General features: G+C 37.6%; 1 protein-coding gene and 1 non-coding gene across 2 annotated transcripts; both read right to left on the bottom strand.

Moving 5' to 3' along the window:
- Positions 1-8,761: 8,761 nt before the first annotated feature.
- LOC149071809 (5S ribosomal RNA) lies at positions 8,762-8,880 on the bottom strand. The gene has a single exon (XR_016194669.1). It is a non-coding gene; the product is annotated as a 5S ribosomal RNA (ribosomal RNA).
- A 1,828-nt stretch (positions 8,881-10,708) lies between these two features.
- Positions 10,709-14,753, bottom strand: LOC149071808 (uncharacterized). The gene is made up of 2 exons (XM_089247853.1): positions 13,877-14,753; positions 10,709-11,489 (listed from the first exon to the last, which is right to left on the bottom strand). The coding sequence occupies exons 1-2, from the start codon at positions 14,551-14,553 to the stop codon at positions 11,138-11,140; spliced, it is 1,029 nt and encodes a 342-aa protein (XP_089103979.1). The 5' UTR covers positions 14,554-14,753; the 3' UTR covers positions 10,709-11,137.
- Positions 14,754-15,246: the final 493 nt, after the last annotated feature.

The raw sequence follows: 15,246 nt of genomic DNA, 5'->3' as shown, positions 1-15,246 counted from the left end.
ATTTTCAATTTAGACTCATCAGAGCAACTGTTAGATTAGTTAGCTTTTCTTCACAACAACTGCACATGAATTTTACATGAAATTTAATTTTAGTGTTTTGATCCTTAATCAGTAGTTCATGAAACTACAAGGTAATCTTGGTAAAATTTATCAAGCTAATCTCGAACACGGTCCACTTTAAGGGACTTGTGGAAAGATAGGGAAAAGCATACGTAAGAAGACCTCAACTTTTGAAAAAATGTCTGGTTTTTTAACAAATGTAATTTGTTCAAATTTGAAGCCTTAACTTAGTGGGGCCCATGCAAAAATCAGGTCTAGTGTCGAACAGTCCCTAATGTTTCGAAAACTTTTATCAAGAAATAAACTTTCCCAGCGTAACTTTTGTTACTCGAACTGTGTTTTGTTTCAGAGCATAAGGCTTTTATGGTGACTTTTAAGCATATGGCAATGTTGTTAACAAGCTATTTTTTGAGAGTAAGCCGTAGAAATTATCTGTTACTCTATCTCAAACTTTTTCATGGTGACGAGTTAACTAAAATCAGAAGCAAATAAACAAGGGTTTAATAACATTGTGTTTGTCTATGAAAGCTAGACAGGCCTGAAGAAAAATGATGACTTAACCAGAATGACAACTTATTAGAGTGATGACTTAAGTCCCGTACAGAGCCACTTGAGTGATCTCTAAATTGTTCATGGATCCAAGTCATATAGGAAAGGGGCTGCTTTCAACTTTGGTGATGTAGAACTTCACTGGGTGCCGCGTAACTGCTCTAAAACTGTGCCACATGTCACTCCATGAATCTGTAAGTGTGCCAGGGGCGTAGCCAGAAATTTCGTTCGGGGGGGGGGGACCAAAGTGACAGAACAATGGATTTGGCCATCTTTTTCCTTTTTTTCGGTCATTTTCTCACATTTTGGGGGGGGACCAGACCCCCAAGCGCCAACCCCCACGCCCTTGAAGTGTGCCATGAATTGCTTAAGTGTTCTGGAACTGTGTCATGGGTCACTTAAGCGATCTGTAAATTTGCCACTTAGTTCATGTTTACAAAATTAGGTTTGAGGGAGTAGGCCACATTAGATAACCCCCAGGGCCATGTTTGATCATTGGGTAAACCTGGCTTAGAAGGTGGGTTGCAATGGATTTCTTGAAGAGAAATTTTGAGTTCTTAGCCTTTAGTAGCATTGAAATTAAAGAAATATATTATAACATCACATATAAAGGTATTTTCTTCCAAAATATTTTTTTAAAAGTAATTTCTGCATTAAAGAAATGAAGTTTTGATTTCGGGGAGGGGCACAAGCCTCTCCCGCTTACGTCTTTGATACCACCAATATGCATTAGGATTCAGAGGGCAGAGCTGATGATGCAATCTTGCTGACGGGGGGAGGAGAATCAATAATGGCTAAAAATTTGCTGACTTAATACTTGAACAGCCCCAAATTTAAACTTCTGGAATCTATGGTACTAATGACTATAAAAGATCCACTATTTCGTTTCGACGAATTCTCCTTTAGACTGAAGTTTTGATTACTTTGTTGTTTATTGGTGCTAAAGGCAATTTATTTTGTGTGTTTAAAAGCAGGTGCTCAACAATTTTGACAATGTTTATATTGGAATTTCGCCTTGCATTGTTAAATGTATTAAATGACCAATCATCTGGACATGTTCAGCTGGCAATGACAAATCAAGCGCACTGGCTGTCAAGAAATTTCAGCAGCTGTCACCATTACTTTATGATACATTGTGGTGTTGGCAACAGTCGCCCAGACCCTTCATGTTTGGTCTTCCATCGACATGTTTGCTTTAAAAAAATAACAAGGCTGGATAAATCCCAATTCGTCATGGTGAATAGAAAATCTGTATTAGCACCTAATATGGTTGACACCTATTTTTTAAATGTGGTTGCTAAATTTAAGTCTATTTTGAGTCTAAGAAAGACAAAATTTTCTGATTTCATTATGCTAGGGGTTTTTAAACTGTGCGCTGTGGCACACCTTGGAGCGACAACACAAAAAAAGACTTTTTGAGAAGATTGTTAAACTGCTCTGTGGGAGCCGCGGATAAGTGTTAAGGTAAAGAGCACTGTTGGTGGAAAACGTTTGAGAACCCCTGCATTATGCTTTTAAAATGGAAAGAAGACATTATTTAGGCCAGTATTACACTATAAACTACACTATAAAAGCATTAGAAAAGTTCTTTCATAAACCTTGAAAAATGCAACCAATAAGTATATTGGTTATATTTAAGAACTTTTATAGTGTAATCCCAGCCTTAGGACCATTTTACTTTGGTAAAATACTATGCTTGGGTCCTAAGAAATTGAGCTGGTGCCCAAATACTTTTTCAATTTGTAAAAACCCACCTTAGTAGTAGTACATGGTCTTAAGATACAGGATGACATTAGTATATATTAAATCATCAGATATTACTGAATCACATATTCGTATTATTTTTTATCTGGCTCGCAGCTAAACTGCTGGGTTTTTGGTGACTTCAAGAATTGGTTACGTGACGATACGGTTTACAAAGTACTGCTCGTTCTTGTAGATGAACAAGGATATTAATTTATAGAACCTCTGCCTAAATGCTGCTGCACACTACTCTGACATGACGTGATACAGGCCATACATCAGTGGCATTATGAATTCTGATTTGTGAGAATGTCATATTTCCACATCATAGAATTTCCATGAAACAGGATTTAACACGTCACATCAGAGTAGTGTGTAAAATAACAGCCTTTACACTTGGATATGCATGTGTAAATCAAAACCCACTATGTAGATAAATTGCTTTCAACATATGTAATGATTTAAGAGTAGAATATAGTCAAAGAAATGGATCACCCATTTGGCAAATCTTTGGCATTCATATGAATATAGTAATGCCACAAAATCAGTTAAAAATCAAGTGACTATGTTTTGCCTCTGAGTGGCGCAGTGGTAAGATGCTCGTCTTACACTATGAAAGTCACCATCAAGGTCCATGATTTTGAATCCGGGCATAAAACGTCAGCAGCAAGTTCTTTACCTACTGAACCTGGGGTAAACACCAATGGATGGAGTCTCCATTTCCCACCCAACTTCACTGGTTGGAAATCGCCCTATGGCAATATATGACCGGAGTTGGTGTGCGGTAAAGTAGTGGCTATCTTCAATGCATAGTGCATCACATAACCATAATATACCTAAAATTTTTGTGTTTACATGAACGAGAATCACATTATGGATAAATATTACCTGTTAATGATGAGACAGGGAGAGAAAATGCAACAACCGCCCAGAGAATTGGCATTAGAAACATTGGGGGATTTGAAAATTTAGCCTCATACATTTCGACCCTGGTACATTTCACCTGCCCTGACTGTATGAGTGAGAAAGTGACTATGAATGAGTGACCATAGGAATGAGAAGGTAAGTGGTCAAGTGTGAGTGACCGTTTTCTTGATCAAGTGAGTGGCAAAAGTAGAGACCCACACTCACTTTGTCTCTCATACGCTAATCCACCTACTCATTTATTCACTCATGCAGCACTTACTTGGTTACTCACATGGCCAGAGTTAGCGAAAACTGTCGGAGGTGAAATTTCTATAAACCAACATTCATCAAAGTAGAGTAGCATCAAAATTGTTTGATTGTAGTAAAAATTGTGAGACACTCAATTTTTCAGCGAGAGTCCAATGTGATTTAGAAAAAAGATATCTTAAAAAATAGCTAAATCAGATCTTCCTCTAAATTATGACATGATTTGGACAATAAATCTTTTTGTTTTGCCTTTCTGTAATACATGAATGATACCGTATTTTAGTGCCAAAAATTTTGCTCATGCTCAGAATTTGTTGTTTCCTAATGTTTTAATTCATATATAGATATCAAATTCTTGTCTTTGATTGTTTCATATTGAAACAGGGTTCCTACTGAATTTTGATTAATCCTAGTGATCTCTGGCTGCTAAGATAAGAAGAAAGAAAAACACTTTGTAGTGCCAAATTTAGTGCCTGAAAAATCCGATATGATAGAAAAAACATAGGTATAGACCTATATTGGCACGTAAAATTTTTTGTGTTACTACTGAATTAAATTCCGAGAACAGCTGGAAAAATTTTCGCAATTTACTCCCGTGCATAGGCATACATAGAATTTTCTCAAGGGGGGTTAAATTTTTTTCTGCAAAATTACACTATAATCTTGGCTTCCTTTTGCGCACACACCAATGCTCCCGTGTGTCTGCCAACATAGAAAAGAGGCCATTGAGTCTTGAAAAAAGACAATTTTTGGATCAACTTTTCCTAAAAAAATTCTTGGCTTTTAAGAAATTGATTGCAGCGTAACATCCCCCCAATTTGTCAAGCTTTTGCAAAATGAGAGAAAAGGTTAACTGAATTTAATTACTGTTCAGTTGTATTCACTTGATTTCAAGCCTATTCACTCTCGAATCTCGAAATGAGAACTTTTTTGTGTGATTTGGCACAATAGTGATCAGCAATGGCAAAGTTGTATCAAATGCTGTAAGTGCAATCAAATATATATATATATACATAGTTTACAAAAATTTTGCCTCCATTTCAGCCCCAGAAATTTTGATCTTGATCCTCTGGCCCTGACAGTGTGAGTAACCAAGTGAATGAATGACTGCAAGACTGACTGATTGCAAAGGTGAGTGAACAAGTGGGTGATATATGAGAAACCAAGTGAGTGTGGTCAATGACTTATATGGTCACTCCTACAGCCACTCACACAGTCAGTCACTTACTGTCACTCATACAGCCAGGACAGGTGAAATTTTCGGATCCCATATATGGGGGGGTTGAGAAATGAAGGTGTAAGTTAAATTGAAAATTTCTTTTAAGACAAACAAATTTGAATTAGTAGCAATTATCGTGTCAGGAAAATTATACTGTTGCCATCTGTAGGCCATTTCATCAGCTTCAACTTGCACCACTTCATTTCTAAGTGAGTATCAAAATTCTTAGTAATTTTATGTGTTTTATATGTGATGAAGTACGCATGAACCAAATCTGGACTAGCACCACTTCATTTCTCAACCCTCCATATATAGGGTGATTTCTTAATTCTACTGTCTACTTTCCACATTTTACTGGCAAACCGTTGATACTGGAGGCATACTTCCAAATACATCATTCATATTGCAAGGGGTTGTATAGTTATTAAAATAAAAACTAACTTTTTATAGATACTTTAAAAACCCAATTAGAAAGTTGTTGCCCTGTCTCTTCTGAGGCTAAGAAAGAGAATAATTCCATGTGTGAGTTCATGCTGTTCTCTCCAAACTTTTCTTTGCTTTTTGAATTCAAATATATTAGCGAATATTGCACTTAGAAACATGGAATTTTTTTTATTGGCTCAAGAGAGACAAGGAAAAAATTTTAAATTTGGTTTTTGATACAGGATGTGCATATAAAAAGTTTTCATTTTAAAATTTAAAAGTCTTTCATTTTCATAATTATACAACCCCTTACAGTATGAATAATGCAACTGAGTTCTGAACAAAGAAAATCTGGATACGTTTTTTAATTGGAAGTATGCCTCTAGGATTAATGGTTTGCCAGTAAAATACAGCAAGGGGAATTATGGAATCACAGTGTATATTTGATCACGCTTCAAAATCTCCTGGAGATGTAAAAGAGGATGTTACAGATCCATCAATATTGATATATATTTGATTGAAACAGTTTTTTGTGATGCTTATTTTTAAAGATTCAATTTTATAAAGAACGAGTGTTTGTTAAAATCCTTGAAAAAATGTAATGAAATGCTGTGTCTGTATTTTCTCCAAAATGAGCAAATATAAATGTTTCACATTTAAAAATAAAAAGAGCTTATTACGGGACAAGTGTATGCAGTATTTTGTATTTCTATATAAATCACTCTGAAAGTTTTAGAACTTGGGGAAACAGCCATACTAAGGTCGATGGTTTTAGTGAGAATTACACAAGGGCTAACAAATCGAAAAATTATTTAGGCGCCAAATGAATCTCTTAAGAGCCAGACATGGTATTTTGTTAAAAAAATAGTCCTAAAACGTTTTCTTAGGTTAATGTTTTACTTACTATTACCCCTGTTTACTTACTGTTTTACCCCATGCTAAAAGATGTAGCATAATGAAATCAGAAAATTTTGTGTCACCCTCAGGCTCCAATTTAACAATCACATTTAGAAAATTTTAGGTGTCAATACTGATTTTCTAGTCATCACAGCAACTGGGCACCTGGGATCCGTCCAGCTCTGTTGTAAACTATAGATGATTTGTAACTGTGTGCCATCATTATTAGTCTGTAAAGGTCAGGAAAAAAATGTCAGGATTGATGAAAGTCTATTATCTCACAATTTTATGTGGATCAAGAGCAGGATAATTGTTTAGGAAAAATTTCTCCTATAGAAAACTGGAATAAGACATAAGGGTAAGCCGAGATGACATGACCAGATTCACCTGCTTCACATCTTTTGCAAGATTCAATGTTTTCCTAGGTATGGGTGAATCTAGGTTCCTTTATTTTGAAACTTAAACTACAGGGTGATTGAGCAAAATGTCCCTAATTTCAGTGATTAATAATAAACAACGTGATGTAGGGTGATGGATGTTTGGAAAATTTTGATGCCCAACTCTTTGAGTATGATCACAAATTTTCCGAAAGCAGCATTACATACGCTGCCATTGTTAAGAGGAAAAATGGTGTTACCGTAGGAGAAATTGCAAAATACTAGCTCTCTTTGGTGGTGAACTTGATTTCTACTCCAGAATCATTCTTTTTCAGTTGAGGCGGCATTTCATGTGTCCAACAGGGTTAATAACCACAATAGTCAAATTTGGAGCTAAAAAAAATCACGTAATTTTTAAAGTGCAAAGAATCATCTCTCAATCACACATCTCAAAATGTGTAGTGCACGCTTTCAGAAGATATAGTCATCTGGCCATTTTTCATCTGAGCAAAAAAGGAACATATAAAAGTACAGTCTGCCCTCAGTATTCACAATCTTTTTACCAGTTTTTACTTTTTACCAGTCTTCATTCCAGCTTTCTTGAAAACACTTTTGAAATGATAATTCTCATTTGGGGGAAAAAATAAATTTTACGTGTTAAATGAACAAAAAACAAAAAATTCCTAAAGATTTTTCTAGTGCGTCTGGGGATGTTTCTGAGAGACTGTTATTTAACGGCCGTATTCACCAACACAGTTTCAACTGCGATCGCAGGTTAAACGATCAGCGATCGACACGGAAAAACATGGAAAAAAAAACTCAGGAAAAAAATGTCAGGATTGATGAAAGTCTATTATCTCACAATTTTATGTGGATCAAGAGCAGGATAATTAACCACACATGGTTAAAATCCTTAATTTAACCAATCCGTTTCGATCTTCAATCCTTCCACCTGCGATTGCAGTTGAAACTGTGTTGGTGAATACGGCCGTAAATGTTCTTGAAAGTAAAAAACTTGAACATTTTTTAATACAGAGAATGGTCAGTTTGAGATTGCTGCGCTTGCCATTATAACGAAATTTATGAATCTGCAGTTAGATGTATCAAGACAAATAACTTCAAATGTGATCAGCTGTTGCTGTAGTTACATCTGCTACTAAACTGAAGAGCCAAAAAAACTGGTAGAGGCATGCGTATGCTCTTTATGCAAATAAAGAGATATGGAACTAATCAGAGTATGGCGCTGCAGTCGGCAACGCCTATATAACACAACAAGTGTCTGGCATAGTTGTTAGATCGGTTACTGCTGCTATAATGGCAGGTTATCGAGATTTAAGTAAAATTGAACGTGGTGTTATAGTCAGCGCACGAGAGATGGGACATAGCAACTCTGAGGTAGCGATGAAATTTGGATTTTCACGTACGACCATTTCACGAGTGTACCGTGAATATCGGGAATCTGGTAAAAAATTAAATCTACGACATCGCTGCGGCCGGAAAAAGATCATGCAAGAACGGGACCAACGACGACTGACGAAAATCATTAAACGTGACAGACGTGCAACCCTTCCGCAAATTGCTGCAGATTTCAATGCTGGGTAATTAACAAGTGTCAGCGTGTGAACCATTCAACGAAACATCATCAATGACTGCATGATACAAAGCTTTATGTCTCGCCTGGGCCCGACAACACAGACATTAGAATGGTGAGGACTGGAAACACGTTGCCTGGTCTGATGAGTCTCGGTTCCAATTGCTTCAGCTGATGGACGTGCACGGGTATGGAGACAACCTCACGAATCCATGGACCATACATGTCAACAGGGGACTTTTCAAGCTGGTGGAGGCTCTGTGATGGTATGGGGCATGTGCAGTTGGCGTGATATGGGACCCCTGATACGTCTACATACGACTCTGACAGGTAACAGGTACGTAAGCATCCTGTCTGATCACCTGCACCCATTCATATCCATTGTGCATTCCGACGGAATTGGACAATTTCATCAGCAGGACAATGTGAACCCCAACAGGTCCAGAATTGCTACAAAGTGGCTCCAGGAACACTCTTCTGACTTTAGACACTTCCGCTGGCCACCTAAATCCCCAGACATGAACATTATTGAATATATCTAAGATGCCTTGCAACGTGCTGTTCAGAAGAGATCTCCACCCCCTCTTACTCCTACGGATTTATGGACAGCCCTGCAGGATTCATGGTGTCAATTACCTCCGACAGACCAGTCACGACCCAGGCTCTGTCCCTCCAGGGATATAAGCCTTTTACCCTTGCGGGTTGGGTCGCACTGGGGAGTAAAAGTGATGCCAACAGTACGCGGTGTTCCCAGGTGGTCACCCTCCCAAGTACTAACCGCGCCCGATGCTGCTTAACTTCGGTGATCTGACGAGAACCTGTGTTTTCAGCATGGTATGGCCATTGGCGGTCAATTACCTCCAGCACTACTTCAGACATTAGTCAAGTCCATGCCACGTCGTGTTGCGGCACTTCTGCGGGCTCGCGGGGGCCCTACACGATATTGGGCAGGTTCACCAGTTTTTTTGGCTCTTCAGTGTATATCACCTTGGTTGCACATGTCAATCACTTAGTACGTGCCATTTTTCTGTGGGTGCGATGAAAAAAGTATGCAAGTTATGCAGTACACAACTTGCAGTTTCATGATTTTCAACTTTCTATAAATATGTAAATGGTAAAGACAAAAAACCAGGGTCATCATCTTTTACTCTGTAGTTATCTACGTAAGAATTTAAGATTATTCTAACCACAGTGAAATGATGCAGTGCGAGATCACCACTAATTAAGCAAACGATTACTTGTATGATCAATGAATTAGTTAATTTTTAAAAAACGATTTGAGGGCGCAAGCCATATCAGATGACCCCCAAGGGCCACATTCGGGCCATGGGTTGATCATGTATGCTCCCTTGTGTATTTATTGGTTGACATGCGTGTCCAAATTGCAAGAGGACCCTGGTATAATACCTGGAGAAGACAACTAGCTTTATCTTCCAAAATTTGCCAAGCATATTATCAAGAAAGTCACTTTCTTTGTTGTAAAGACACAGACTCGGAAAACCAGCAAGGGTTTCTTTAAGGGGAAGTCATGTGCAATCAACCTCCTTTGTTTCTATGATCCAGTGACTAAAGCTGTGGGAAAAGGCAAAGTCGATGATATCCTCTATCTTGATTTCCACAAGGCATTCAATCATGTCCAGCATGGCAAACTCTTAAAACATTTGCATGAGATCAAGATTGAGGACAACTCGTTGAACTGGATAGATAGAATCGTGGTTGAAAGATAGTTCACAATGGGTGATGGTGAGCGGGAAATTTTCCAATCATATAGGTGTGACGAGTGGAGTCCCTCAAGGAAGTATCTTCAGGCCCATACTTTTTTTTCACTTTTTATAGATAAACTCGACCTGGGTATCGACGGGATTGTTAGCAAATTCGCAGATGACATGAAGCTTATGGGAGTAGTCAGAAATCAAAGAGATAGGGAGAGGCTTCAGACAAACTTGAATATGATTGCAGCAAAGGCTAATGATTGGAGTATGATTTTGGGCATTGACAAGTGCGCAGTCGCTCACTTTGGTTCAAATAATCCACATTTCACTTATGAGTTGAATGGTGGTGCCATTCCAGATGCAACTAGGATCACTGATTTGGGAATCCTCATTGACGAGCTGCTTAAGTCTTCTGAACATTGCTCAGCAGTGGTCAAAAAAGCATACAGAATGCTGAGTTTCATTCTCAGAGAAATTCTCTTCAACTTCTCCTAAAGTGATCTTTCCACTTTTCTGGGGCTTACTTTGTCCTGGGTTGGAATATGCCTAAGATTTTTGAGACTATATCTACAGAGGGACATAGACTTGGTTGAGCGGGTGCAGAGAAAAGTTAATGCTCGTGTTAGCACACAAGGCTTGAGCTATGAAGAGAGATTTGATTTCTTGAATATGTTCACATTGGAAAAACACAGAGGTCGGGGATATGATCAAAGTGTTAAATTTTTTCAACGGGATGAACCATTAATTATTAATACACCATAAATCAACTGCTTAAACAAGGGAACACCAGTATAATTTAGAAAGGGACAATTCCAGGTGAGTTGAGGTCCAGGTCAGGGAGTTTTTCTCTAATAGTTGTCAATAAATGGAATAGCTTACCTCCGAGGGTCGTGAACTTTGATAAAATTGACACAAACAAAAAGTACAATATATAGTGGAATAAATCGAGGAGCTATCCATACTTAAATTAAGACAACCATAACATTTTTTATGGGCCGAGTATTATATATATATTTTTGTTCTTTCTTTCATGATGTATAATTTTGTACTTGGTTGCATTATTTAAGTTATATCTGACATCCATATTTTTTATGGGCATCTTTTTTCAGCCACCTTGCTGGGCATTTTGCCTGTTGTGGCCTTTTTATTTATATTTCAGGTATGAATCCCAATAGTAATACAAAAACATATTCATATCAAATTACGTATAATTACGTAGTCCTCATGTGCATAAAATGAGTATAGAGCTATAAGAACAAACATAATTTGGAACACAAAACATTCAATTTCAAAAAATACAACTTCAAAAAATACATCTCAAAACAGATACTGAAATTAGTGGCAGAGTTTGTACACACGTATAGGATTAAGCTCTCAATTCAGAGATACAATATTAGTCATACTCAGACCCTAGAGTAATACTCATCTCCTCTCCTTCGACAAATGTTGTATGGTACCACTGGTTAGTGTCGATTAGAATTATGTCCCCTTTGTAAACCGTTATGTTCATCGCATGGCACACAGTCTCACATTCTGGAGGTGGCTCGAGATACCAGCTCTTTTTGCCAGCTATCTGAGCCTGCCAAGATGGCCTCTGAACATAGTCCAAGTGCATGCTCGCTCCCTGACCAGCGTAACCCATAAATATCCAGTCTATCACGCTCAGCTCTGAATCATCTGGTAGAAAGTCTGGGCGGGAATAATGATTTCGCAATATTGTGGAGACCTCTGGGTTGCAATTGCTCCTAATGGGGAAAAACAAAAACATTGTTACACCAATTAGAAGCACTGTGCATAGTATGAAAGACTATTATTAGTCAACCGTAAATTGCACCTCTTACACATTCTTCTAGAGAACTAACAAATCTGAATCTGTACATGGCAGAACGTATTGCATTTGCATATGTGTAGCGCTAAGATATTTATGTAGTTGGAATTGTGCTTTTCTCGCTTTCATGCTGCTGCCATCTCTCTTCCATATAGAGATGTGAGAATATTCTCCTGGATGTAAAAATTGTAGAATATTCATTTTTCTTTTAAATAATTTAACTTTTTTTTACTAATTTTGTTTATATTGTGAAATTTAAATCAGTTTTCATTGCCTGAAACATTTACAACAAAACAATTTTTGGTATAATCACTACCAATGACAACTTTTTAGTTTGAGAATATTCTCCAGGTCATGATGAGAGGTTTTAAAAGTTTGGTTATAAAGATTTTAGAAACCATTAAATTAAAACAATTAAAAAATTATTTTAAAATTAGATAAATTTTCAGAAATAAGTTCACAACAAAAGAAATTAAATCAAAGTTGATTGATAAAGGAAGCAATTATTATATAATCACCTTCATTCTAAGATACAGAGAACTGTTGTTTTTTCAATGCACATACACTTAGGTTCTGTATCACTCACATTTCTTTAAAAGTTGTGTAATTCAGCCCTGTTGGTTTAATTTTCTTGTTTTCAAACTTTAGCCTAATATTGTGGTCTACAAACTTCAATATACCCATCTTCTTGACGGGAAGAGAGACAGGGACAGAGAATATTCTCTCAAAGGACTACTATTATAAATTACTAGAGAATATTCTTATCAAAAATAATTATTATAATACAAAAATAATAATTATTTTTCTCTAGTTATTTATCGAGATTACTATAATACATGTTATTACATATATTCTTGATAATAGTCTCTGGAAAGATTTCGGTAACTGAAGAATATTCTCTGGATATTATTAATAACTTCAGAATAATTCTTATTATTTTCTATAAGAATATTCCCCAGTAATTTATAAAAGTAGTCCTTCCAGAGAATATTCTCAAGGATATTATATATGTAACTAGGCCTATATTATAAATAAGAGAATATTCTCATCAAGAACTTATAAGAATATTATGAATTTATTTATAATAGTAGTCCCAGCAGAGAATATTCGCCAAAAGATTATTCTTGAGAATTTTATATCTCTACTTCCATATTTCAAAATGAAGATGATAAATGCTTGAATTTTTTATGCTATGTAAATATAGTGTTTGAGGTCTGCCTGCTTTCTACAAAATGACTTTTTCAAATGGGAGACCGGCTTGCATTCACACTTCAAAGCTGCAGTAAAACTAATTCAGTTGACTACCACTGTGCTGCCAACAGGGTTTGAACATCGATCCTCAAGCCAGGGCCACACTTGTGTCAAGCCTGGCCCAAGAGCAATTCCCAAGCATTTGCCTTCCCATACAGCAGGGGTTATCGAACCCTTTCTAAACGCGCAGTGCTCCCTTCCCTTAATCAGTGCTTATCCACAGCTCTCCAGAATAGGGACTCTTCAAAAGAAATTCGGACAAAGGTTGGTACTGCACACAGTTTGAGAATCCCTGCCTTACAATATATATGTGCATTCAGGTTTTCTATAGTTCCCAACTTTGAGCCGATCTCCGTGTTAAAAAGTCTTACCACAGAGCAAAAAACTCTGCAACAATACAATTATCTAATCATTGCTAGAAAAATTGACAGCAGCACTGCCATAACAAACATCATGACTGCACATAACAAGCATTACACAGAAACATATTAGGTTCACAAAACACCAGGGTTTATGCTAGATAAAAAATTCCTTTAGCAAAAAAGTAAAAATGGGGGAAAAAGCTTTAGCAACATGCTACAATGATTTATGGTTGGATGTCTTCTTGTTTCGTACCTCATGTACGCATTATTGCAAAAGTGGCTACTACTTCTTTCGCATTCTAAGATTTTCTTTCACATTTTGCAAAAAATGCGACCATAGCTTAAACCCTGCAAAACACACATTCCAACATCTACCAATTTATTAGAAGTTCCGCAAAGGAACATGGACGAGGTGCATGTGTGGTTTAGTAGTAGCATATATGTGTACTGAATGGGACAGTGTATGGGCAGCCTCCTAATAGCTCTTAACAACAATGATTTCTTCTCTCCTCTCTCTTCCGAGGGGGTGGAGGTTCGATTTCCTGCAAAGGCATGTGAATTTTCTTTCTGAAACTCATAATCTCATCTCTAATCTTTAGTAACTTGCATGAACAGTAGAAAATGGAATAATTTCTCTCTACAAGCACTGCACCCAAAAAAAAAAAAACCCACCAGTGCCATTAAACCTTACCATCCAATGTACCAGCTCTTTTCTCGACTGGACGACATCCTAGCTCGGCTCTCGGGCATGTCGAAGACTTCCCTGAGGCTGAGGAACTCGGTCTTGAATGGGAAAAACTGACATTCTTCCTCGACACTGTCGTGGGCACCATCGACTCGCTCGTACAGGTTCTTGAAGAATTGGTAATCGAAGACTTTCGTGGCCGACCACATCTCGCAGCCGCCTCTGACGAGCATTGGCTGACCCGAGTAGGCGTATCTCGCAAAGCGCTCTTTTGTCACGTTCCGGTCGAAGATCCTGAACCCGTGGACACCCTCGCAGATGCCGCAGTCGGTCACGGGCCTCGTGATCTCCATCACCAAGTAATTGTTACCGATGGCGCATTTGTGCTTACGGATGTCTCCTATCGCATTCCTCGCGTATATGGACAGAGCCACCGCCGCCACGAGACACAGCAACGGGAAGTAACGTCTCCGCTTTGTCGAAGGGTGCTTCGTTGTCTCCTCCGGCGCGTATACAGTTGACAGTTCGTACTGCAAAATTGACACTATCTCGTCTTCTCTCATACCTTCTTCGATTCCCATTTCTTTGAGTTTTGACAGTTTCGCCAACAGCAACTCGACATTCCCCTTTTCTCCATCTCTTCCTCCGCTACAAAATCCATTTCCTCCCGATACCTCTGCCATGGCACTTTTCTTTGATTACAAACAAACAACATGTTTCTGGGACGTCAAATACGGATAAGCGCTTATTTCCCCTTTCCAAAAAAAAAAAAGGATTTTGTTTCCCATAATTTTCTGTGGGTGATCACCAAAGAAATGCCAAAAGTGAGCACAGTAATCAAATGTTGATGGGATTGATAACTTTTCTTAACATAGGCATCATTATTACTAGAGTGACCATACCATATAGGTTATCTAGATGGTCGTGGACAGTCCCAGTATTTTCTGTTTTTTTGGTCGTCCCGACTTTTTGGCAAAAGTGTCCCGGTTTTTCCCGTATTTTACACGAAGCCTACTTGAATATTTATTCTTTATTGAAGTCAAAGATTGAAATTATTTTTCAACTCATAATTTATTTTATGATAATTACAACTATAAAAGAGAATATATTCTCTTTGGTGAACTTTTTTCTTCGTGGAATTCATTTTAATCCACTTCAATTTGCAGTGATGGTTCATTTTCCACAATTTTGATTTTTCCGTCTTTCAACAATATCTAGCAACTAAGTTTAGTTTTAGCGTCATTTTTGGCGATAATTGGCAATGTCCCGTATTCAGAATCGTAATTTGCCGTATTTCTCTCAAGAATATATGGTCAGCCTAATTATTACGGAATATTGGGAATTTCTCAATCCCAATTTCTCTGAGATCCTAAATT

The sequence above is a fragment of the Pholcus phalangioides genome, unplaced genomic scaffold, assembly GCF_987345545.1.
Source record: "Pholcus phalangioides strain wild (caught in Gottingen) unplaced genomic scaffold, Ppha-v1.0 ptg000018l_1, whole genome shotgun sequence".
In the NCBI taxonomy this organism is placed as follows: Eukaryota; Metazoa; Arthropoda; class Arachnida; order Araneae; family Pholcidae; genus Pholcus; species Pholcus phalangioides.
This window is presented reverse-complemented; position numbering and strand designations above follow the sequence as displayed.

Coding starts and splice junctions, on each gene's coding strand:
- LOC149071808 (XM_089247853.1), bottom strand. CDS start 14,553: ATGGCAGAGGTATCGGGAGGAAATGGATTTTGTAGCGGAGGAAGAGAT. Junction 11,490..13,876: donor AAGAGCTGGTACATTGGATG/GTAAGGTTTAAT, acceptor TTTCCCCATTAG/GAGCAATTGCAACCCAGAGG.